General features: G+C 43.6%; 1 protein-coding gene across 1 annotated transcript in view; it reads right to left on the bottom strand.

The window, feature by feature from the left end:
* Window positions 1–20,396, bottom strand: part of GTF2F2 (general transcription factor IIF subunit 2) — a 59,223-nt gene extending 38,827 nt beyond the window's left edge. Inside the window, exons 1-4 of the mRNA XM_032227006.1 lie at window positions 20,232–20,396; window positions 9,893–9,966; window positions 9,042–9,060; window positions 6,495–6,639 (exon numbers count right to left, since the gene is read on the bottom strand). Of these exons, the coding sequence (XP_032082897.1) occupies window positions 6,495–6,639; window positions 9,042–9,060; window positions 9,893–9,966; window positions 20,232–20,297 (304 nt within the window). The 5' untranslated portion in view covers window positions 20,298–20,396. The remainder of the gene's footprint in view (window positions 1–6,494; window positions 6,640–9,041; window positions 9,061–9,892; window positions 9,967–20,231) is intronic.
* Between the last annotated feature and the right edge of the window lie 5,680 nt (window positions 20,397–26,076).

Below are 26,076 nucleotides of genomic sequence, written 5' to 3'. Positions count from 1 at the left end.
ATGGAAAGAATGCCAATGGGGGAGATCACATTTCAACGCACATTCGTTTCTTCACAGTGGGGAGGTGCTTGTGGGCACAAGCCAGAGGTTTGTGGTTGTGTTATTTTTAAACACAGAGTAGGTGTATATTTTTCCCGAAGGTTTCAATCTCGGTGGGCAATACAGCAGGGAAGCAGAGAACGTGGTTTGCAGAGGAAAGAGGAGGGCATATGTAGAACCTACAAGACTATTCGCTGGGCTATGAAAGGCTGGGTACACGTGTGAATTGCGCTCCGGAGGTCCAACGTCATTGCCCAGAGGATCATGGGTTGCCCTCTCTCCTCTTTGGAAGAGCTTAGAGCCAAGGTGGCGCAGTGGTTAGGGTGCAGTACTGCAGGCCACTTCAGCTGACTGTTATCTGCAGTTCGGCGGTTCTAATCTCACCGGCTCAAGGTTGACTCAGCCTTCCATCCTTCCGAGGTGGGTGAAGTGAGGACCCAGACTGTGGGGGCGATATGCTGACTCTGTAAACCACTTAGAGAGGGTTGGAAGGCCTATGAAGTGGTATATAAGTCTAACTGCTATTGCTATAGCTTTATAGCTCCCGCTGCCTTAAAAAAGTTCAAAACATCCTTAAATTCAAAACATCCTTAAATCTCATCCTGGGCACCCTTTTTTTTTTTTTTTTGAACTTTTACCATCTGGCAGCCGGTACAGGACAATCAAAACTAGGGCAAATAGGCTTCTATCCCAGCTTCTATCCCAGGGCAGTAACTACATTGAATCCTACGGTGTTGTGCAATATTAAGGCAATAGCAGGGCTTTTCAATACAACTGCACACAATGTGAAGGGTGAGTGTTGGTGTTTTGCTTTGATGGTTATAATGTACACTGAAGATGGCCTTTAATTTCGCTGCGCGAGGTGCAGTGACAATAATGTAAAGCACATGAGGTGCAAATAGATTGATTGACGGCTTAGATACCTACAAGTATGCATAGAAACCCCCAAGGTGCTTTTTTTCAGGAGGCAACTGGACTTCCTTGTTTGTTTGTTTTGCTTTTGAAGACGTTTTGCTTCTCATCCAAGAAGCTCCTTCAGCTCATCCTGTCCATTATCCTGTCAGAGCTAAAGAAGCTTCTTGGATGAGAAGCGAAACATCTTCAAAAGCAAAACAAACAAACAAGGAAGTCCAGTTGCCTCCTGAAAAAAGCACCTTTGGGTCAACCATGGACTGGAGGATGGAGAACCTCTACAGAGTTTTATGCATAGGAATCTTTTCAACTAATGCTTAGCACCAGCTTGGCGTGACCCGTCAAAACCGCGCTCGACTAAGCCGCGCCCGATTAAACCGCGTCGCTGACGTCATCAACAGGGCGACAACAGCAAGCGCGGAGAAAGAAGGGCGCTTTAAATAGCGCTTTGAAAGCAAGCCAATTCAACTTAAGGTAAGGGTTAGGTTTAGGGTTGGGTTAAGGGTTAGGGTTAGGGTTAGGTTTAGGATTAGGGTTAGGTTAAGGGTTAGGTTTAGGGTTAGGTTAAGGGTTAGGTTTAGGGTTAGGCTAAGGGTTAGGGTTAGGTTTACGGTTAGGTTTACGGTTAGGTTAAGGGTTAGGTTTAGGGTTAGGTTAAGGTTTAGGGTTAGGTTAAGGGTTAGGGTTAGGTTTAGGTTAAGGGTTAGGATTAGGTTTAGGGTTAGGTTAAGGGTTAGGTTTAGGGGGATTAGGTTTAGGGGTTAATTTTAGGTTTAGGGTTTACAGCGTGCTTCTGTCTCTGCGCTGTTGTCACCCTGTTGATGATGTCAGTGACGCGGTTTAGTCGGGCGCGGTTTTGTGGTGGAACCCCAGCTTGGAGCCAGACAAGGATCAACGGAATTCACGGGAATTTGTACCTAATTGGATTCCAGGCTGATACCTCTTTTCACTCCGCCTCCGATTTCTGTCACTCGATCTCCTACAGCTAGTCTGGGTGTTATACTTACGTGCTTCTGATTATAATGCAGAAGCATGTAGGTATAGCACTTAGCACAAGACTCATATACCACTTCATGGTGTTTTTACAGCATTCTCTAAACGGTTTGCAGAGTCAGCATCTTGCCCCCCCCCCCTCCAACAACCTGGGTCCTTATTTTACCGACCTCGGAAGGACAGAAGGCTGAGTCAACCGTCAGCTGGTCAGGATCGAACTCCTGGAAGTGGGAATATTATTAATAGCAATAGCATTTAGACTTATATACCACTTCATAGTGTTTTTACAGCATTCTCTAAACGGTTTGCAGAGTCAGCGCCTTGCCCGCAACAATCCGGGTCCTCATTTGACCATCTCAGAAGGACGGAAGGCTGAGTCAACCTGGAGCCTGGTGAGATTCGAACTGCAATAGCAGTAGCAGTTAGACTTATATACCGCTTCATAGGGCTTTCAGCCCTCTCTAAGCGGTTTACAGAGTCAGCATATCGCCCCCACAGTCTGGGTGCTCATTTCACCCACCTCGGAAGGATGGAAGGCTGAGTCAACCTTGAGCCGGTGAGATTAGAACCGCTGAACTGCAAATAACAGTCAGCTGAAGTGGCCTGCAGTACTGCACCCTAACCACTGCGCCACCTTGGCCCACTGCAGGCAGTGGGCAGTCAGCAGAAGTAGCTTGCAGTACTGCATTCTAACCACTGCGCCACCACGGCACTTAAGTGAGTTTTGCCCCATGTTGTCACCTTTCTTGCCATGGTTGCTGTTGTGACTCAGCAGAAGTTTGCTGTGAGTTGAGTCGGGATGCAAGATTAACAAGGCAGCTGGGGCTCGTTAGTGGCGTCTTCTGGTGATAAAAGGACGGGTGGTGCCACGCCCTGGTTGCAGGAGTCAACGTTCATCGTTCATCGGTCGTGGTTTGTTTGTGAGAGACACTTGGAGAAGTGATTGGCTTTCTGTAACCCTGATTCAAGGAGACACTTGGAGAAGTGAATTGCTTTGTAAGAGTTTTGTTTTGCATTCTGTTATCTTCTTGCCAGAGACTTTATTTATGTTTATTTTTGGGCTCGCAGCCAGTCTGAGCCGAGGACTGATAAAGTTCTTTCCTTTTAAGTTTGTCTGCCTGTCGTCTGTTAACGAGCGAAGAAGGGGGGGACAGAACAGGTTGCTAAGTGAATCTCTGCAGTTATTAAGATAGTAACATGGCTGTTAAGTGAACCTGGCTTCTCCTTTGACCTTGCTTGTCAGAAGGTCGTAAAAGGGGATCATGTGACACACACACACCCCCCCGGGACGCTGCAACCATCATCAATACGAGCCAAAATACATTTCCAAGCATCTGATTTTTGATCACGTGGTGATCGGGATGCTACAAAGGTTGTGTGGAAAATGGCCGTAAGTCACTTCTGTCAGTGCCACGCTTGCTTCAAATGGCCTCTAAGTAAACTGTTGTAAATCGAGGACTACCTGTGTTCTGTGCAGTGTTTCTAAATCTCTGACTCATCAAGGAGGCATGTATGTTGTTAAGCAGCGAAACATGCCAGTTTTATTGCAGATGAAATACCAGATTATACTGTAACTACTTTAACGATTTGGGAAAAAAACCAATGCATATTTTGCCCAGGGTGTCTGGTTAATATTGAAATAGATTCCCAAAGTGTAGAAGTGGAGCAGCCCTTCAAGGCAAAATAACGGAGAGCCAAAATTGCACCGTTGCATGGCAACCGGTGATGTACATACGGTGATTTTCACAGAAGGAAAACATGGTTTATGTTTCATGCATAAACAACCAAAGAGCTTCGCAAAGATAATAACTGGGTCTTTCTTTCTTTCTTTCTTTCTTTCTTTCTTTCTTTCTTTCTTTCTTTCTCTCTCTTTCTCTCTCTCTGTGTCTCTCTCTCTGTCTCCCTCTCTCTCTCTCCATCTCTCTCTCTCTCTCTCTCTGTGTCTCCCTCTCTCTGTCTGTCTCCGTCTCTCTCTCTCTCTGTCTCTCTCTGTGTCTCTCTGTCTCCGTCTCTCTCTCTCTCCATCTCTCTCTCTCTGTGTCTCCCTCTCTCTGTCTCTGTCTCTGTCTCTCTCTCTCTGTCTGTCTCTTTCTCTCTCTCTCTCAACCAGCTTCAGGATTTTGCAAAAAGAATTCCATTCTGGCATTAAAAATAAAACAAATAATAATTCAGTAACTGACATCCCTGAAACGTTGACAATCCAACCACAGAGGAGGAGAAAGGGAGGAGAGAAATGCCAAATTCCGTACGGAAAAGACATGTTATGAGCAACGTAGCAATAGCAATAGCAATAGCAGTTAGACTTATATACCGCTTCATAGGGCTTTCAGTCCTCTCTAAGCGGTTTACAGAGTCAGCATATCGCCCCCACAGTCTGGGTCCTCATTTCACCCACCTCGGAAGGATGGAAGGCTGAGTCAACCCTGAGCCGGCGAGATTAGAACCGCCGAACTGCAGATAGCAGTCAGCTGAAGTGGCTGCAGTACAGCACTCTAACCACTGCACCACCTTGGGCAGCCTCAGCAACATGGGAGAAGTCCCAGGAAATCCCACCCAGCCTTCTCCTCTTCCTCACTAATCAAGTTACACAAAGGGCTTGTGGCCCCAGAGGTCTTGGCTTCATCATGCCTTCCAATGAGCAGGATTGCCACCTTGAATGGTATTTGATTTGAACGCCCCAGTGAAGGTAGATAGATCAACAATCACATAAATTCACTGAGAATTTCATACAGAACCCAAAAACCAGATTTGGGTTAGCAATAGCAGTTAGACTTATATACCGCTTCATAGGGCTTTCAGCCCTCTCAAAGCGGTTTACAGAGTCAGCATATTTGCCCCCAACAACAATCCGGGTCCTCATTTTACCCACCTCGGAAGGATGGAAGGCTGAGTCAACCCTGAGCCGGTGAGATTAGAACAGCCGAACTGCAGAACTAGCAGTCAGCTGAAGTAGCCTGCAGTGCTCTCTAACCACTGCGCCACCTCGGTTCCACCAGCCTAGAAAATATCTGCCAAGCATTCTGACGTAGGCTCATCATAGCAGCCTCTATGCTTTCATGAACTCAGGCTGGGTTTTAGAGATGACACGGTGCCAGAAGAAAGAAAGAAAGAAGGAAGGAAGGAAGGAAGGAAGGAAGGAAGGAAGGAAGGAAGGAAGGAAGGAAGGAAGGAAGGAAAGAAGGAAGGAAGCAAGCAAGGAACGCAGGAGGGAGGGAGGGAGGGAGGGAGGAGGGGCCAGGCAAGCAAGGAATATAAACTTGAGAGCAGCTCAATAAACTGGGTTTTCCAGCTGAATTATATTGGATGAAGCCTAGTCAAGTTAAGATTTTCAACATAAGATATCTGGATAGCTTTAGACCAGAGTTCAAGAGCACCAGTTGAGTAAGTGTGGGAGAAGCTACAGCTCTGAGTATGAAACCTTCTGCTTAAGAGTAACTCATGCCTAGAAATTTACGGACATTTTCAGTAGGAGTAAGGGTACGTGGAGTGAAGTGAAGTGGAAATATAAAATAGAGAAGGGAGACTAGAATAGAATGCAGAATAGAATGTAGACTAGAATAGAACAGAACGGAATAGACTAGAATTGAAAGGGACCTTGGAGGTCTTCTAGACCAACCTCCTACTTAGGCAGGAAACTCTACATCATTTCAGGCAAGGATTGTCCAATCTCTTCTTAAAAACTTCCAGTGTTGGGGCATTCACAACTTCTGGAGGCAAGTTGTTCAACTGGTTAATTGCCCTCACTGGTAGGAAATTTCTCCTTAGTTCTAGGTTGCTTCTTTCCTTGATGAGTTTCCACCCATTGCTTCTTATTCTACCCTCAGGTGCCTTTGAAAACAGTTCGACTCCCTCTTCTTTGTGGCAACCCCTGAGATATTGGAAGACTGCTATCCTGTCTCCCCTGGTCCTTCTTTCTATTAAACTAGCCATGCCCAGTTCCTGCAACCGTTCTTCTTATGTTTTAGCCTCCAGTCCCCTAATCCTCTTTGTTGCTCTTCTCTGCACTCTTTCTAGAGTTTCCACATCTTTTCTACATCGTGGTGACCAAAACTGAATGCCGTATTCCAAGTGTGGCCTTACCAAGGCATTCTAAAGTGGTATTAACTCTTCACGTGATCTTGATTCTATCCCTCTGTTGATGCAGCCTAGAACTATGTTGGCTTTTTTGGCAGCTGCTGCCCACGGCTGGCTCCTATTTAAATGGTTCTCCACTAGGACTCCAAGATCCCCCTCATAGTTGCTACGATTGAGCAAGGTACCACCTACACTGTCCCTGTGCATTTGGTTTTTCTCCCCTAAAAGGAGAACCTTAGTTTTTTCTTGCTGACAAAGCTTTGTTGGAGATCTAGATGGCACGAGGCCAGAGGTGCCCTAGGCTCTTTCAACTTTAACTGACATCCTTCAGCACGGGATGCTTAAAACCTGGTCGTAAAATCAAATTCACCCGGAGACAGCAAAGGGCATCTCAAACGCTGGGACCTGGACTTTTGATTCTCTTACAGCATCGCCTGCCGTTTTGCAAGCTTCGGGGGCTCTGCCCTCCCACTTACCTCCGGAGCTCTCGGTGAAGACGGTGAGGGTCTGCCCGCCCACGTTTTGCAAAAGGAAAGGGTGGTCTCTTGGCGCACTGATGGACGTGGCCTTCCCCCCGATATTGTTAATGCTGGCGAGATCTTCGTTCAAGGTGAAAGAGACCTTAAGAACCAGAAACAGACGTTGAACATTTAGGACCAAGAAATGGCTGGATGGGGTGGGGTGGGGTGCTGGCCAAATCTGGAGGTGGGTGGGAGACAATTTTGGTCGTTTCCCACCAAAGGAGAGTCCAAATCTTAACAGCATTTCATAAAACCAACATGTGGATTCCCAATCACCATTTGTGGAGCAGCACTGAAAAAAAGGGAGATGACCTTGGGAGCATCCCCATACTCAGGTGATCAAAATTCAGTTGTTTGGCAACTGACTCGTACTTATGACAGTTGCAGCGTCCCAAGGTCATTTGATCTCCTTTTGCGACCTCCTGACAAGCCAAATCAACGGGGAAGCCGGATTTACTGAACAACCAGGTTACTAAATTGATAAACTGCAATGATTCACTTAACGACTGCGGCAAGGAAAGTTGCAAAACGGGGCAAAACTGACTTAACAAATGTCATCCTTAGCAACATTAATTTCGGGCACAGTTGTGGTCATAAGCCAAGGACTATCTGTACCATCCTCTCTAAAATACCTTTGGACGAGGGCATGAAATATCTCACACAATTGAAGGGATAATTCATAGCTACGTCACATGCAGCTGGCAGGGAGGCATGACTCAGAAGAGGGCTGGAAGGGACCTTGGAGGTCTTCTAGTCCAGCCCCCTGTTCAAGCAGGAGACCCCATAGTACCATTTCAGACAAGTGGCTGTCCAGTCTCTTCTTAAAAACCTCCAGTGATGGAGCATTCACAACTTCTGGTGGCAAGTGGTTCCACTGGCTAAATTGTCCTCACTGCCAGGAAGTTTCTCCTTAGTTCCAGGTTGCTTCTCTCCTTGATTAGTTGCCATCCATTGATGCTTCTTGCCCTGCCTTCTGGCGCTTTGTAGAATAATTCGGCCCCCTCTTCTTTGTGGCAGCCCCTCAAATATTGGAATTCTGCTATCATGTCCCCCCTGGTCCTTATTTTCTCTAGACTGGCCACACCCAATTCCTCCAACCATCCTTCATATCTTTTAGCCCCCAGACCTTCAATCATCCTAGTTGCTCTTGTCCACATAGCAATAGCAGTTAGACTTATATACCGCTTCATAGGGCTTTCAGCCCTCTCTAAGCGGTTTACAGAGTCAGCATATTGCCCCCAACAACAATCTGGGTCCTCATTTTACCCACCTCGGAAGGATGGAAGGCTGAGTCAACTCTGAGCCGGTGAGATTTGAACAGCCGAACTGCAGATAACAGTCAGCTGAAGTGGCTGCAGTACTGCACTCTAACCACTGCGCCACCTCGGCTCTAGAATTTCAAGTCAAACGTCCCAAAAAACCTATCTTTTATTTTATGGCTAAAGAGCCACCTCCAGAGCCCTCAAAAATGCATGTGATATATGTTTAATACATCATCACACCATTGCTGAGAAGGAGAAGCAGATAATTTGATTGCTGTGTATTCATTCTGATTTATTTCAATCCAGAATGGCAGATTGGAGTGGGGCCCGCTGGGTCGGAGTTAATACGGATGGAAATTCAGTTTCTGTCTCTGTGTGATCCTTTGGTCTCTCGGCCCTTTTAGCCTTTAAAGCCCCCTTCTGAATTAAACGTTGGCTTGAAAATTGTTGTTGTTGTTATTATTATTATTATTATTATTGCTTAATTCTTTTTTTTTCTGCTCCATTTCCCTATCCAGGAAATAAAATAAAGGAACTGAATTGAAGAAACCATTGTTTTATTCTGCTGACTATTTTGCAAAAGCTATTTCTAGCCCATCCTCTTCCCAGTGGTAAAATTCAATTTTTTTTTAACTACTGGTTCTGTGGGCATGGCTTGGTGGGCATGGCAGGGGAAGGATACTGCAAAATCTCCATTCCCTCCCCACTCCAGGAGGGAATCTCCATTCCTTCCCCACTCTGCGGCCAGCCAGAGGTGGCATTTGCCGGTTCTTTGAACTCCTCAAAATTTCTGCTACTGGTTCTCCAGAACTTGTCAGAACCTCCTGAATTTCACCCCTGCCCTTTCTTTGGGACCCGGTGAGTAATCAAATTGCGACGTCCAGCAAGACAGCATACGAACTCACTTGTTATTCCAAAATATCGGCTTCCCTCATAAAGAAAGCACCTGTCAATTTATTTCTTTATTTTTTTGCTTCCAGCGTTTAGAAAATTGGCTTTCATCTTTTCCTTTTTCCTTTTTTTTTTTCCAGATTGCCTTGCCCGTTGTTAAAAGGCGGTTTACGAAGGTTCTGGGTTCGAAACGCGACGAGTCTAGGGTGGGCCCGGATTTAATACGAGAGACCTTAGCTAAGAGGCCTAAGCAAAAGCAAATAAAATTCTAAGAGGCAAGGGTGATTCAGCTCAACTCCGTATCAAAATACAGGCATGCATAAGGATAGTCGTTGATCTGTTAACTTACTTCTGTTCGTCCTTGATTTCTGTAAAAGAAACAAACAAGGATATTTTTAGGGCTAATTTTTCTTCTAGCAATGACAACAAAAGTAATATATTCCCAAAAGATGTTTACATTTCTATGCAGCTTGATGCTGTTTTTATGGGAGGTCCAGCTATTTAGGCTGCAAAGAGATGGCCACTTTTCATGTTATTATGGTATGCTTTGCTAAGTTGGGAAGCAAAAGAGTTCTGGAACTTCCTTCCCCAAAGAGCCCTTAGAACCGAGATGGCAAACCTGTAGCAGGCGTGACACAGGTGGCACACAGAGCCCTCTCCGCGGGCACGCAAGCCCTCGCCCCAGCTCAGCTCCACTGGGCATGCTCATACGCCTCCCGCTGGTGAGCTGATTTTTGGGCCTCTTTGGTGCATGCGCGGGGGATATGACGCATGTAGGAGACACGTGCACATGCTGGGGGGGGTTGCACATGTATGTGCAGGGGCATGTGGCGCCCCTACAGAGCCTGTTTTAGGTCCCGGGAGGCTGCAGGGAGTCCTACTACGCCCAAAATAAGGCACCGGGGGGGGGGGAGGTCAGGGGTGCATGTGCAGGGTGCGGAGCGCATGGAGGGCTGTTGCCCGTGCATTGCACCTTTAGCACGCGCCAACAAAAAGGTTAGCCATCACTTAGAGCAGTGTTTCTCAACCTTGGCAACTTGAAGATGTCCGGACTTCAACTCCTAGAATTCCCCAGCCAGCGAATGCTGGCTGGGGAATTCTGGGAGTTGAAGTCCGGATATCTTCAAGTTGCCAAGGTTGAGAAACACTGACTTAGAAGCTGGCCACTTTCTGGAATACGTAAAACATAAACTTTCTTACTTGGCGATTCTTAGCTTCCCTACTTCGCCTCTTCCTAAAGCTTTGTTCCATTGCTGAGACAGGTATTTTGGGACCTGAAAGGAGGAGGAGAAAAAAAAGACCATGAAGAAAAATCTGCCACAAAGAGCCAAACGTTGGGAATAAACCAGCATCAAGGTAAGAGGGGGTTAGTTGCAATAGCCATGGATGTACTGTAGACCTGGAAAAAAAAAACATGGGAGAAAAATCTTCCGAAGTGGCCACCAGGAGTTGAAGATGATTTGATGGGACACCATCGATCCATGAGCATCTCAAGGCCTCCTCCCTAACAGGAAAATAAGTGGTTTTTCAAAGCAGGGCAATTTAGTATTTGCTAACACCACACGTTATACACCATTTCAGAATTTTAAAAGCCGCCTAGGGAAGCGAAAGGCCAACGATGTAAGCTGTTTAATATCATACTTAGTTCACTTTATTGATTAGTCCATGGGCCATATCAAAGTGCAGAGTTCCAAACTCAAATTATCACTAAACTCCAATAAAATACAATTTAAAATGAAATCGGAATACACTTTAAAATGAGATTGGAATAAAATAATAAAATAAAGTAATTTAATATATGGATTTAAAAAAATTATATTTTGGTGTCACCCCTAAAATCTACCCCAATTAGTCCCACATAGGCTGATCTCAACCAAACCATTTTGCTCAAGCACTCTTGTCGTATTAAATGTTGTTTTCAAATTCCGGCTGGACATAAGGTAACGTGTTTTGATATGGGGCTCCCAAGGGGTCATTTGTTTAGGATACCGACCGAGCAACAATCAGATAGGATGTGCCAGTCCAAATAAAAGCTATTAGTAAACACATAGTAACATGTCCATATAGTTGTCTTAGTCCAGCCAGTCACTTAGCACTAGTTCAAAGTTACAACAGACCCCCCCAAAATGGACTAAACAACCCTGATTTGAAGTTCTGATGACTAGCTTCGCCCCCCCCTTTCCCACAGTCATGTGATTGCATTTAGGCATTTGGCAACTATCCTGCATTTATTGCCCTTGGTAGCATCCTGCGGTAACATGACAGCAATATAGGATGGGATTTTTTAAAGCAGAAACTGACATTTATTGTATTCTATCAAAAACAATGCCCACTGTAGACAATGCCTCATTGAATCTTTTATACATATCTTATCTTATCTTATCTTATCTATCTATCTATCTATCTATCTATCATCTATCTATCTATCTATCTATCATCTATCTATCTTGTAGTTATCTAATCTATCTACCTGCCTGTCTGTTGTATCTATCATCTATCTATCTATCTATCTATCTATCTATCTATCTATCTATCTATCTATCTATCTATCATCTATCTTGTAGTTATCTAATCTATCTATCTGCCTGTCTGTTATATCTATCTATCTATCTATCTATCTATCTATCTATCTATCTATCTATCTATCTATCTATCTATCTATCTATCTATCTATCTTGTAGTTATCTAATCTATCTATCTATCTGCCTGTCTGTTATATCTATCTATCTATCTATCTATCTATCTATCTATCTATCTATCTATCTATCTATCTATCTACCTATCTCTATCTATCTATCTATCTATCTATCATCTATCTATCTATCATCTATCTTGTAGTTATCTAATCTATCTATCTGCCTGTCTGTTATATCTATCTATCTATCTATCTATCTATCTATCTATCTATCTATCTATCTATCTATCTATCTATCTATCTATCTATCATCTATCTTGTAGTTATCTAATCTATCTATCTGCCTGTCTGTTATATCTATCTATCATCTATCTATCTATCTATCTATCTATCTATCTATCTATCTATCTATCTATCTATCTATCTATCTATCTATCTTGTAGTTATCTAATCTATCTATCTATCTGCCTGTCTGTTATATCTATCTATCTATCTATCTATCTATCTATCTATCTATCTATCTATCATCTATCTATCTATCTATCTATATCTATCTATCTATCTATCTATCTATCTATCTATCTATCTATCATCTATCTATCTATGTTATATCTATCTTGTAGTTATCTAATCTATCTATCTGCCTGTCTGTCTGTTATATCTATCTTCTATCTATCTATCTATCTATCTATCTATCTATCTATCTATCAACACACACACATATACACACAAACACACAAACGTGTGTGCGTGTCTCTCTGTCTATCTATATGCAGGTCTTGGTGTATTCGCGTCTTTTCCCATGTAAGATTGGTAGCATCTTGGCGATGTTTCGATGAGGTCCCACTCGCCATCTCAAGATGGCAAGTGGGACCTCATCAAAACATCGCCAAAGTCCTCCCAATCTTACACGGGAAAAGACCCGAATATGCCAAGACCTGCATACCTAGGCTGGGTTTTGGGCTTAAAGTGTGATCGAAGCTGCCATCTTTCTATAAATCTTGGTGGGGTGTGTGTGTGGAGTGCTGCCTTTGTTTCAGTAAGTGAAATGATTGGTCATGTGGTTGTATCATGATTGGTAGATTGGTGCTGCTTGGTGCTGGCTGTGTGTCTGTTGTTGTTTCGTGTTGTAACGGCCTGCGTGGTGGGTGGGACTCGTTTGTTGACTAGGGCTGGTTTCCAGATGTCTGGTAGGCGGGAGGTATCATCACATTTATTCATGTTGTGGGGGTGTTTCTCTATTTTCGATAGCTTCCATAATTATTCTCTTCTTGAAGTGTTCAGTTTTGGAGATTAACCTGGTTCCTTCAAAATCAATTTCATGTCCTGCAGCTTTAAGGTGCTGGAAAAGGGAGGAAGTTTTTTCTTTTTCTTTTTCTTACTGCGTTCTTGTGTTCTGCGATGTGTGCATTTATTCTCCTGTTTGCTTGTCCTATGACAAAAAGCCAGCACTCCACAAACACACACCAAGATTTATAGAAAGACAGCAGCTCCGACCACACTTTAAGCCCCAAACCCAGCCTGGAGATGGCGAGTGAGACCTCGCTGAAACGTTGCGAAGACAATCTCAATCTTACACGGGAAAAGACCCGAATACAACAAGACCAGCATACCTACACCCGTGAAAATCTACAAATACACACACACACACACACACACCACCCAGGCCGTTACAACACAAAACAACATGCACCCACAGCCAACACCAATCAGCACCAATCTACCAATCATGATACAGCCACACATCCAATCAATCCACTTGCTGAAACGGGGCCAGCACTACACACACACACACACACACACCACCAAGGTTTGTAGAGGGACGGCAACTCTGACCACGCTTTAAGCCCAAAACCCAGCCTGAAGATGGCAAGTGAGACCTCGCTGAAACGTTGCCAAGACAATCTCAATCTTACATGGGAAAAGACCCGAATACAACAAGACCAGCATAAGTGTGTGTGTGTGTGTGTGTGTGTGTGTCTGTGTGTAGTCCTTGACATATGACCACAATTGAGCCCAAAATGTCTGTTTTTCAGCAAGACAAATATTTATGTGAGTTTTGCCCCATTTTACAACCTTTCTTGCCACAGTTTCTACCCAAAGTCAGCCAAATGCCACAGGGTGCTAAGAAATTTTTAGAAAAATCAGATTTCTGGTAGTAGCCGGCCAGGACTTCAGAAAGCAGCTGTGAAATATAATAATAGGATTATTTCCCTCTAAAACACTGTCCTCTTTTCTCCCGCAAGTTTATAAAGCACACTTTTCTTCATTGGGGCAAATAAAACGCAATGACTTGTTGTTGTATTAAGTTAACATCGATTTCTGCTCTTGTTTGCAAGGCAGTATTAGTGTCTCTCCTCTTGCACTAGGAATGTTTACAGCACAAGCCACGCAAGAAAAATGGAATCAATTACAGCACAAATCCAATTCTCTAGCTGGATCACTCCAGATCCCCCAAAGGAGCATATGGCCACACTCGACTTACAACAGTTTGTTTATCCAAATATTGTACTGTTTTTTTCCACTGGCATTTTTTCATGGCCGTATAGCATCTTGTAGAAACCATGCATTATATCTTTTTTCTTTTCCATTTGGCAATGTAGTGTACCTTCTTCGTCCTGTAATTTTATTATCCATTTCTTTTCTTTTTCTTTTCTTAAATCTATAGGCTAACCACCTTCACGGTTGATTAGCGTTTTCAAAAAAAGTTTTGCTTCGTTTTATTATTTGTTGCACCAATTCACCTTGTTCCATAATGTTTGTGTTTAATCAGCTCCATTCGATTTCTTTTTTTTTCCCTTGATAATTTTTTATTTTATTTTAAACACATAAGCACATCAACAAAAACAAACACATAACTTAAAAACAACATAGGAACAATAAGTTCCATCGTATATCATACAGCAGTTCCGAAACGGTTTCTTTGCAGTTAGTGTTTTTCCTACTATACATTTCTATCTTTCATTCATAATCTCCTTATTCGTTATCCATTTTTATGTACATTTCTTTATTTATTTAAACTTAGCTGCTTATGACCAAATATTATTTACCTATATTATGCTTAATATTTTTACTGTCATTTATTCTCTTACATACAGATTATAGATATACATTCACGTAATTATTCTTTTTCTTTGCCATTCTTATATTATTATTATTCCATTTGAAAGGTTATAAGGTATAGTTTAAAATGCTTTGTTTACCATCCTTCGCACCTGCTAAGACACCACCTCGTTTTCTCTTTCTTTTCTTTTCTCCCTCCCTTCCTTCTCTACTTCCTTCCTTCCTCGTCTCCGTCCCCTTCTTCCTTCCCTTACCTCTCCCCTACTCCTACCCTTTTTCTTCTCCTTCCTACCTTCTCTCCTTCTCTTTCTTTCTCTTCCTCCCTCTTCTTCTTTTTCTCTCCCTTCTACCCACCTTCCCTTACCTCTTTCTTATTCCCTTACCTCTCCTCCACACTTCTTCTTCCTCTCCTACTTTCTCTCCTTCTCTTCCTCTCTCTTCTACCCTCCACTCCTTTCCTTTCCTTCGTCCCTCCATTCTCTACTTCCTTCCTCCCCTCCTTTCCTTCCTTCTTCCCTTCCTTTCTTTTTCTATTGTTATGGGTGTCTCTTTCAGATCCCAGTTCATGTTTTCTTGGGGATGGTTCCTTTTGAAACTCTAATTCAAGTTCTTTCTATTTTTCTTCCAAAGCCTTTTGGTCCCGTTTCTTTTTCTTATTTTTCCTGCACTCTATAAGTGGTAGCTAGTCCTCTGATCACTGCTTTTGCAGTAGCCCACACGTTCTGCAACTAGCTCCCTTCTCTTCTCTTTGAGAAAGAACCCCCTTTCTCTTTCCATCATCTGTAGGAATTCTTTCTCTTTTCTTATCGATTGGTTTAAAGTCCTCTGAATGGCACTGAAAAAAAGTGACTTATGACCGTTTCTCACACTTATCACCATTGCAACCTCCCTACAGCCACCTGATCAAAATTCAGACGCTTGACGACCGACTCAGATTTATGACGGTCGCGGTGTCCTAGGGTCACGTGATCCCCTTTTGTGACCAAGCAAAGTCAAGGGGGAAGCCAGAGTCCTATAATTACCGTTTAACATCCGCCACGATTCACTTAACAACGGGGGCAAGATAGGTCATAAAATGGGGCAAAGTTCACTTAACAACTATCCTGCTTAGCAGAAAGCTTGGGTTCAATTGGGGTCGTAAATCAAGGACTACCTGTAAAGTGATAATTTAAAAAAAAGATATATAATAATTTTTAAAAAAAGATTTCCCCCAGATTTTGGAGGAGACAAAGAACAGTTCAGGAGTGGACGCACCTTCTGCTATAAACTGGCAGGAGCGGAAGCTCTTGATGGTTGTTAAAGAAAAGAGAAAGAAAGAATCGACCTCTATTTCCCCCCACCCCCACAACCCCCCAGCTGTATAATAATTTAGTAGCTCCCTTGTTGTAGAATTTCCAACTGGATTGTGTCAAGCAGAATGTTATAAAACTGTCACCGTATGATTCATTTCCATGGTGTTCTTCCTTCTGAGGGAGCCCAGAATGATACGTAAAAGGAAAACCAATAAAACAATCCATCAAACAAACAAGGAACGGGGGGGGGGGGGGCGGGGAGAGACAAAGAAGAGAGAAAGCTGAGGAATTCTTCAGAGCAATTCCCTGGAAAATCAGATTAGAACAGAACAACAGAGTTGGAAAGGACCTTGGTGGGGGGGAATAGGTTGACCCCCATACTAAGATTAAAACTGAACCTGCAATTAACATAGCTGAATACAAACAATACACAACACAAGCCCCACTATAATATACTCATACAAAGAATGGCTGCAGGAATAGGGTTTGTCTAGTTTAATGAAAAGAAAGACCAGGGGGTGACATGATAGCAGTCTTACAATATTTGAGGGGCTGCCACGGAGAGGAGGGGGGGGTCAGCCTGTTCTCCAAAGCACCTGAGGGCAAGACAAGAAGCAATGGATGGAAACTAATCAATAGCAATAGCAATAGCAGTTAGACTTATACACCGCTTCCTAGAGCTTTCAGCCCTCTCCAAGCGGTTTACAGAGTCAGCATATTTGCCCCCAACAACAATCCGGGTCCTCATTTTACCCACCTCGGAAGGATGGAAGGCTGAGTCAACCTTGAGCCGGTGAGATTAGAACCACTGGACTGCAGATAACTGGACCCCCCAAATGGACTAAACAACCCTGATTTGAAGTTCTGATGACTAGCCTCACCCCCCCCTCCCCACAGTCACGTGATTGCATTTAAGCATTTGGCAACTGGCCTGCATTTATTGCCCTTGGCAGCATCCAGCGGTAACATGACAGCAATATAGGATGGTTTTTTTTTAAGCAGAAACTGACATTTATTGTATTCTATCAAAAACAATGCCCACTGCAGACAATGTCTCATTGAATCTTTTATACATCTATCTATCTATCATCTATCTATCTATCTATTATCTATCTATCTATCTATCTATCTATCTATCTATCTATCATCTATCTATCTATCTATCTATCTATCTATCTATCTATCTATCTATCTATCTATCTATGTTATATCTACCTTGTAGTTATCTAATCTATCTATCTGCCTGTCTGTTATATCTATCTTGTATCTTATATATCTATCTGTGTTATATCTATCTTGTATCTATCTATCAACACACACACATATACACATATACACACAAACACACACATATGGTATGTCCACCTAAGGAGAACATTTGTTGCCCAGGGTTGAAATGAGGGGTCCTTAGTGCTCTGGGAGCTTGCAGATATTCCATTACCCAACTAGGTAACATCATCAGTGCTAGGACAGTTTGGGTAATGAAACAAGAAAACCACCAAGCTCAGAGAGCATCAAGCACCCCTCACGTCCACCTAAGCTTGGCTAAGCTCTTCTTGCCAAGGAAGTCAGCAGAAGCTTGGAAAGATTTGGCCTCCAAGGATTACCTCAATCATTAAAAAAAAAAAAAACCATTCTCCTAATTCTCAGACCTGAGAAGTGTATAATTTTGACCTCTTCAAGTTTTATTAGGTATAATATGATGTTAACTACCTCATGACAGAAACTCAATTCTGCAGCTTTACACATGATGCTAGTGGAGACACACGAGGCTACTCACTGCTGTATTTGCCATCTTCTGCTGCTACTTTTTCATGCCTTCCTCCTGACTGCTGAGTAAAAGATACTCGAAAGGAGGAGGAAGAAAGCAGCAAAGCGCATCCTTTTGAAACCTAGAAGTCAAAAATCAATCAATGAGGCCTGTTAGGTCCAAAACAGCTCAGAGGTTCCTGAAGGAAAGTAGTTTTTTTGAACTGCAACTGCTGAAAATTAATGTGCAATTCCTCGGCCTTGCAGTCAAGAACCACACATGCTATGACGTTCTTATAATAGGATTAAAGCATCTGGGGTGGGGGAAATCTGAAGAAATCCTAATCTCACATCTTTTATCATCTTAAAAAAGGATCCCGGGAGAAAGAAAAATCTTAATTCTGTCCACATGAGATACACATCCTTCCCAGTGTTGCATCTCAAACAACCACTCATTCAATTTGTATCTCTTGCTCCAGAAACCTCAAACATTCGATGTGATATTTAGTAGCTAAAAGGTTGCTTTTTGCTCTTTTATTTACACCTGTTTTTCTGCAAACCAAATAATGATACTTCTGTTTGAGGTTTGTTCTGCTTGTGTTTTTCCTCTTTTATGAACTACTCTAAACATTCACAAATAAAAGAGGAAAGACTGAAAAAAGATTTGTGTGGGTGCATATGTAAATAAATAAACTAGGGATTTAAAATATGAAGACGGTTTTCTAGAATATTATTAATTTGTTATAAATACTTAATACTTAAAATATTAACTCATTATACTGATTAATGCATACAATTATGAATATTCGTGCATACATTGCATGATTAGCATAAAAGTAATAATAAAGAACTGTAGCCAATGATTTATAAATCAAATGAAATTCAACTAGTCTCATGTAAAGATTTTACAAAAGTGAAATGCAGATTCTATGTGCTGAAAAAGGCTATATATATATATATATATAGCCGCCCCGAGTGAAATCTCATTTCAGAAAAGAATTTTTCCCAATCTAAAAAAGAGCTATACAATTTCAGATTTTAATCTCCTGCAGCTATTAGATATGCTACCTAATTAAGCTTAATTGGAGTTAGTGAACCACCAAAATATTATTTTTTCCAGATTTAATGTTCAGCTCAGACCAGAACATTTTTTCTTCTGTATGGCTTGTTCCCAGGTTCTGCTTGATGAAGATTGCTAGTAATTTAGATTGATTATATAGTTGTACAATGCAAAAAAAAATACCCCACTCCAAAGTATATTCATAATCAGAATGTAAATCGGTTCTTTTTCAGAAAACTCACTTGAGTTGATGCGACAGGCTCAGTAAACAATATTTTCATGTGTATGCATGTTCTGGACAATCAGGAAAATGAAACAATAATAGGATAATAAAGTTGAAAGGGACCTCAGAGGTCTTCTAGTCCAGCCCTCTGCTCAAGCAGGAGACCCTACCCAATTCCGGACAAATAGCTGTCCAATCTCCTTGTCAAATCCTTTCCTGAAGTCAAGTAGATATGATGACTATTGCACTGCCACCATTAAGAAAGATATCCTTATCCAGTAAAATAAGATGAAATAGATGAACATATGCTGATTTCTTGTACAGGCAGTCCTCGATTTACAATATTTAGCGACTGTAAGTTACAACGGCACTAGAAAAAGGGACATAGGAGCATTTTTCACACTTATGAGCTTTGTAGCAGCCCCACGTTCATGGGATCAAAATTTGGACACTTGGCAATTGGTTCATACTTATGACCGTTGCAGTATGTGTGTGTCCCAAGGTGGTGCGATCCCCTTTTGCAAACTTTTGACAAGCGAAGTCAATGGGGAAGCCGGATTCACTTAACAACCGTGTTACTAATACCAACTGCAGTGATTCACTTAAAAACGGTGGCATGAAAAGTCATAACATGGGACAAAACTTACCTAACACACATTTCACTTAACAACAGAAATGTTGGCCTCTATTGTGGCCGTATGTCGAGGACTACCTGCACTATGCCTTGCAATAGGATGCTATTTATCACTGCACTTTTTAAAAGCCTTACATCGTTGAGAATGCTCCGTTTTCACAAGTTATACGACTGTTTTTCACTCTTACGACTGTGGCCGCATCCCCAGGGTCACGTGCTCGAAATACAAATGCTCGGCAATGGATTCGTACTTATGACGGTTACGGTGTCCCGGGAGGGGGGTTGTTACATTTTGCGACCATCTGACGAGCAAAGTCAAGGGAGGAGCCAGATTCACTTAACGACTGTGTCACTAAATGAACTGCGGCAAGTTACTTAACGTTGGTGGGTCAAGCAAGGTTGTAAAACATAGGGGGGGGGGGTTGGAAACCTCATTCAACCCCCATCTCGCTTAGCGACGGGCATCTTGGTTCCTCCAAAAGTGGTCGTAGGTTTCGAGGACCCCCCCCCTCCTCGTAGGTTTTGAGGAACCCCCCCCTGCATTTCTATGGAGCTTTACCCCCCCCAACCCAACCCCCGGGCAAAATGGTACAGCAAGGGGCACCCAAGGCTTCTTCATCAGCCATAAAACCCCAAGGTGCACTGCTCCTGACCATGGAGGCTCCCCTGGGCGGACCTGCCCGCCTTCAGGAGCCCAGCTCTCCTCCTGGGGAACCCGCAGCCTTACCCTGACTGCGCCTTGTGGCGGGGAGTTCCGCAGGCGAACTGTCGTTCCACCTCCCCCCCACTCCCCGCCCCCCCCCAAAGGGGAAAAGGAAGCGTCCCCGGTCCCCAGCCTCCTTCCCCCCGGGCGGGGACCTCTCCTCCGGCCCCCGAGGCTCACCTTCACCAGCCACATCCCCGTGTTCTGCTTGGCGCCGGTCAGATCCAGCTCCCCCTTCTCGCTCATGGCGGCGGACTCTTTTTTCACCGGCCGCAAAGAGCCAAGGCAGCCGCCCGGACCGCAATCGGCGACGGACCAACGGCGACGGGTTCCCGCAGGAGTCAAAAAACCAAAAAAAAACAAGAGAGAGACGCTTGAGTGCCGGAACGCGTAAGCCGGCCTACGTACGCCCGAGGCGGCGTCCGACGGGGCGTGGCCACAAAAGGAAGGGCCTGGCGAGGGGGGAAAGGGGGAGGAGCCAAGGCTCTGCGTGCGGGAAGGGGCGGAGCCGCAGCTTTCTGCAAACCCCACCCCCCCCTTTAAAAGAATAATAATTGACCCTTTTTTAAAAAGAAATAAAGTTGCAATTTTTGGCTTCGGGTATTAAAGGGCTGCAACAGGCAGGTTGGCATGAGCCACGTGTGCGTGTTGTGCTTCGCATTAATTTAATTGTGTAGGGTGCCCTGCTTGGGCGCGGGGTTGGACTAGATGACCTACAGGGCCCCTCCCAACTCTTGTCAATCTGTTAAATTGGCTAATTTTGCTGATGTTTTCGGTTGCTTTGATGATTAAATTAAGAAAATGTTTTATGAATAATTTTTCATGGTATTCCTTAACTCAGTGTTTCTCAACCTTGGCAACTTGAAGATGTCTGGACTTCAAGTCCCAGAATTCCCCAGCCAGCGAATGCATTCGCTGGCTGGGGAATTCTGGGACTTGAAGTCCAGACATCTTCAAGTTGCCAAGGTTGAGAAACACTGCCTTCACTATTCTTTTTATTGACGCACTTTGAAAATGCATGCATCATCCCTGGTCATTTTGCAATTGATTTATCACCTTTTTTTCTCTTTTTCTTCTCTCCAGTTCATGCCTCGTTTTTTGAAGGACTGACGCTACTGAAAGAACGGCTCTGTGGGGGAAGATGATCTCCCACAAGGTGACTGGTGACCTTATCTTGCCAGCAAACCTAACTTTGACATTTTTGCCCGTGAGTAAAGCAATAAAATGTCAGGGCAAAAGCCTTTTTTTTTCTCCTGGAAGGATCGGAACAATCTGACATTTAGCAAGGACACGTAGCAAAAAGCGAAAAACACTTCGGAAGATACAAATGAGCTAATACTAAAACATGCCAACAGCCCCTTCTTCACTAGGATTGTTAGTTAGTTAGCTAGCTAGTTAACCTGTGGTGCCTTCTGACACCCTGGACTATGAGAAAATTGTACAAACAAAATTGTTACACAACGATGGATAGCAAATAGATAAATATTGATTTTTTCCAAGAACATCTGACAAGCAAATTCAATGTGGAAGCCAGATTCACTTAACATTGGCAGTGCAGATATTGTGTGTGTGTGTGTGTGTGTGTTGCTTACATATTAGGCAGTTGTATTAACCACAAGTTATTCCTTTATGACCTGAGTCAGTTGAAATAGATCTATACTAGTCTAACTTCATTTATTTATCAGCAAAAACGTAACACAAAATGGTTTGTCGTGTCAGCGACTGCCTGGGAGGCTCCTGGAGTGGGGCTGACAGGCGAAAGGGAAGCCTCTATGAAGCCCTATGAAGCGGTATATAAGTCTATTGCTATTGCCTCCCATATTTGGGCAGACCAGGTGCTTTGACAGAATAGCAATAGCAATAGCAGTTAGACTTATATACCGCTTCATAGGGCTTTCAGCCCTCTCTAAGCGGTTTACAGAGTCAGCATATCGCCCCCAACAACAATCCGGGTCCTCATTTCACCCACCTCGGAAGGATGGAAGGCTGAGTCAACCCTGAGCCGGTGAGATTTGAACAGCCGAACTGCAGTCAGCTGAAGTAGCCTGCAGTGCTGCATTTAACCACTGCGCCACCTTGGCTCTTAGAAGAAAAAACACTTAACTCCTCCCCTGCCTCATCTGACAAAGGGAGGAGAACTCGTGGCTTAGAGGTTAATACAACTGCCTAATATGTAAGCAGTATGAATCCCAGCAAGCTGATGAGAGCTAAATAGCTTGAAATAGATATATAGTAAAATCAGGGGTGACTTACTTAACAGCTATCTTGCTGAACAACAGAAATTCTGGTCACATCTAAGTGAAGTCATGCTGAGTGTTTACTGACATCTTCTGGCATTTATCACAATCTGTTTAATAATATAATGAAGCATAATCAGGGTCACTTTCTTGCTACCCCGTATATCCATCTTATTTTGCAGCAACCCTACTCCTTCCTTCTTCCCGACATCCCTTCTCTGCCTTCTTCTTTCCTCCTCTTTCCTCTTTGCTTCTTTCCCTCTTTCCCCCACTCCTCCTCTCTTCTTCTCCTTCTTACCCTCTCTCCTACTCTTACTACCCCCCCTTACTTCCTCTCCTTTACCCTCTCTTCTTTTCCCTCCTCTTTCTCCCTCCTTCCAATGTTGCTCTTGTTTTTTTTCTACTTCACACTGATGGATTTTCGGGGTGAAATCCCAGCGATTCATATTTACATAAAAATAAATTTCCTCTTCCACATTTTATTTCCCTATGATAATTCCACTGGTATCATTTTTTTAAACTGTATATTTGTATTTTAATGCTTTTAAACCTCACCACCCTCCAGACCTTCCGCATAGCCCTTAAAACCTGGCTGTCCCGACAGGCCTGGGGCTAAAGACCTCAACCCACCCGAATTGTATGAATGTTGTGCTTTTAACGATGTACTGTCTTATGTGTTTAATCTGTTTGTCCTCCCTTCCTTCTGAACTGTGAGCCGCCCTGAGTCCCCCCAGGGAAAAGGGCGGCATATAAATAAACTACCTATACCTATTCTATTTTCCCCTTCCATTTCCTGTGTTCATGTCCATGTTTACACTTATGCCTGCTATCTCGTACGCGTTTGACAAAACAAAATAAATAAACAATTTCTAATTTCACCATTTGGAGTTTAAAACGTTGCTTGTGTGACCCTGGCATAAACCCACTTTGGTTTCAACTCTTTTTCTCTCCTTCCGTGCTGATTTTTCCCCCCCCCCAAAAAGCACCTTAGCCGAATGTCGCTGTGATTTTTAATTGCTGGGAGCGACTGGAGCAGCATCTGACCCGTGCAATCGGATGCATGAATAGTTCTCCAGATGCTTTCTGCTAGCAAGAATTCCCTCCGCCGGTGCTGGTTGCCAGGGAGACCGTGCGCTTGTCTCTTACAGCCTGACATCAAATTTTGGCAGCCTTGACTGTTTGTTCCCTCTGGGCTTAAGTGAAATTCCAGTCGAGGCTTCCTTACTTTCAAAAGAGCTGAACTCTTGATCGTGCTCAGTATGTTAATCGGGGGGAAAAGAACTTGACACGGCAAAGCATTGTCTCCTCCGGGCCTTCTCTTGTTTTCTATTCCATTTCGATTCAATCCATTTCTAGGCAAGAAAAACCAAAAAAAAATACACATGTAGACTGGGTGAAACCAGGCTAGATAGCACTAACTGTGAGAGGGATCTTGGAGTCTTAGGGGAGAACCAGCTAAATAGGAGCCAGCAGTGTGTGGCGGCCGCCAAAAAAGCCAACGCAATCCTAAATTGCATTAACAGAGGGATACAGCCGCGCGAGCGATAATGGGTGTACCGAGATACACCCATGTTACACCTATCCTCCGCGAGCTGCACTGGCTTCCTATCGGTCTCCGAACGCGCTTCAAGGTGCTGGTTATTACCTTTAAAGCCCTACATGGCCTAGGACCCGGATATCTGCGAGACCGTCTTCTGCCGCATACCTCCCAATGGCCGATAAGATCACACAGGTGCTGTCGACCGGACAATGCCGTCTGGCGACTCCCCGGGGGAGGGTCTTCTCTGTAGCCGCTCCGACCCTATGGAACGATCTACCCCCAGAGATCTGGACCCTCCCCACTCTCTCGGCCTTCCGAAAGGCTACCAAAACCTGGCTATTCCGGCAGGCCTGGGGCTGTTGACCCTCATGAATGAGGTCCAGCCGCTCCTAGATTGAGTGCATGAAGTGATCTTTTAATCTGTTTTCTTCTATTTTTTTTAATTTTTTATTCTTTTAGAGATGTATTTCTGTAAGCCACCCGGAGTCCTTCGGGATTGGGCGGTATATAAATTTATTAAATACTTAATACTTAAATATAATCAAGATCAAGGGAGGTAGTAATACCACTCTATAAAGCCTTAGTAAGGGCACACCTAGAGTACTGCATCCAATTTTGGTCTCCACACCATAAAAAAGAAGTTGAGACTCTGAAAAAAAGTGCAGAGAAGAGCAACCAGGATGATGAGGGGACTGGAGGCTAAAACATACGAAGAACAGTTGCGGGAACTAGGCATGGCTAGTCTAGTGAAGAGAAGGACCAAGGGAGACATGATAGCAGTCTTCCAATATTTGAGGGGCTGCCACAGAGAGCAGGAAGGGGGTCAAGCTATTTTCCAAAGCACCTGAAGGCCAGACAAGGAACAATGGATGGAAACTGATCAAGGAGAGATTCAACCTAATAGGAGGAACTTTCTGACAGTGAAAGTAATCAACCGATGGAAGAGAACTTGCCTTCAGAAGTTGTGGGAGCTTCATCACTGGAGGCTTTCAAGAAGAGACTCGACTGCTATCTGTCAGAAATGATGAAGGGTCTCAGGTTGGACTAGATGACCTACAAGGTCCCTTCCAACTCTGTTAATCTGTAATCTAATCTGTAATTCCAGCATTCTTCCTTCCCGTTGACTTCGTGGCCGGGAAAATTGGTGATATTCTCCCATGGGACGCTAGATTGACGTGCAAGGTTTTCTAGCATGGATTGGGTGTATTTATAGGGAAGATATTGCTAATGTCTTCTAATTGGGGGATTGCAGAAATCTCAAGGTAAGTTAATTTGAGACGGTGGAACTAGGAATCCTCTCCATCAGGATCTCGCAAAGCTAACCGAATCTAACTTCTACAGATGGTTCTCCACTTACGACTTACAAGTGAGCCCAAATTTTATGTTGCTAAAACATATTTAACTGAACTCCATTTATTTTACAGCCTTTACGTGCCGTTGTTAAGTGAATTGTTGCTGTTTAAATTGTCACACGGTTAAGTGAACCGTGCTTCCCCGTGGATTTTGCAATAGCAGCAATAGCAGTAGACTTATATACCGCTTCATAGGCCTTTCAGGCCTCTCTAAGCGGTTTACAGAGAGTCAGCATATTGCCCCTTCATTTTGCTTGTCCGAAGGTCGCAAAAAGGGAAATCTTCATGACCCCCGGGGAACAATGAAACCGTCATAAGTACATGCCAGTTGCCAAGCGTCTAAATTTTGATCCCGGGGATGCTGCAACGGTCGTAAGGATGAAAACAGTCACAAGTCTCATTTTTTCAGTGATAACTTTGAGGAGTCATTGAATAAATGGTAAAAGTAGAGCGTTCCCCATATTATGAGAAAGTGGAGGGTGTTTATGTATATTATTTCTGCTTCCCATAGAATGACTACCGTAATGAATGCATCAAGCCAGAACTGGATGAAGGTTTATAAATTAGCTAAGCAATTCAGTGCTCGAAATGTGAATCAGATGACCCTCGCATGCCATCCCAGTGGGGATAATGTATCCCACCCCCTCCCTCTTTATAACACTACTTACAACCAAGAGAAAATTGGAGAAGTGATGTAAGAGCTCCTTGGTGCTCTCTGAGCTTGGTTGTTTTCTAGCAGATGTTTCATTACCCAACTAGGTAACGTCATCAGTGCTAGTTTAAGGAGTGTGACGATGCAACGTGGTCTTCTTTTAGCTCCTGGAACGTGGGGCTCGATCAAAGCAGACCCAACTTTCTGGGACAAGGAACTAAGGCCAGGAAGAGGAGGATTCTGT

Source organism: Thamnophis elegans, chromosome 11 (genome assembly GCF_009769535.1).
Source record: "Thamnophis elegans isolate rThaEle1 chromosome 11, rThaEle1.pri, whole genome shotgun sequence".
Lineage (NCBI taxonomy): Eukaryota > Metazoa > Chordata > Lepidosauria > Squamata > Colubridae > Thamnophis > Thamnophis elegans.
Note: the sequence above shows the minus strand (reverse complement) of the source record. Positions and strands in the feature narration are given on the sequence as shown.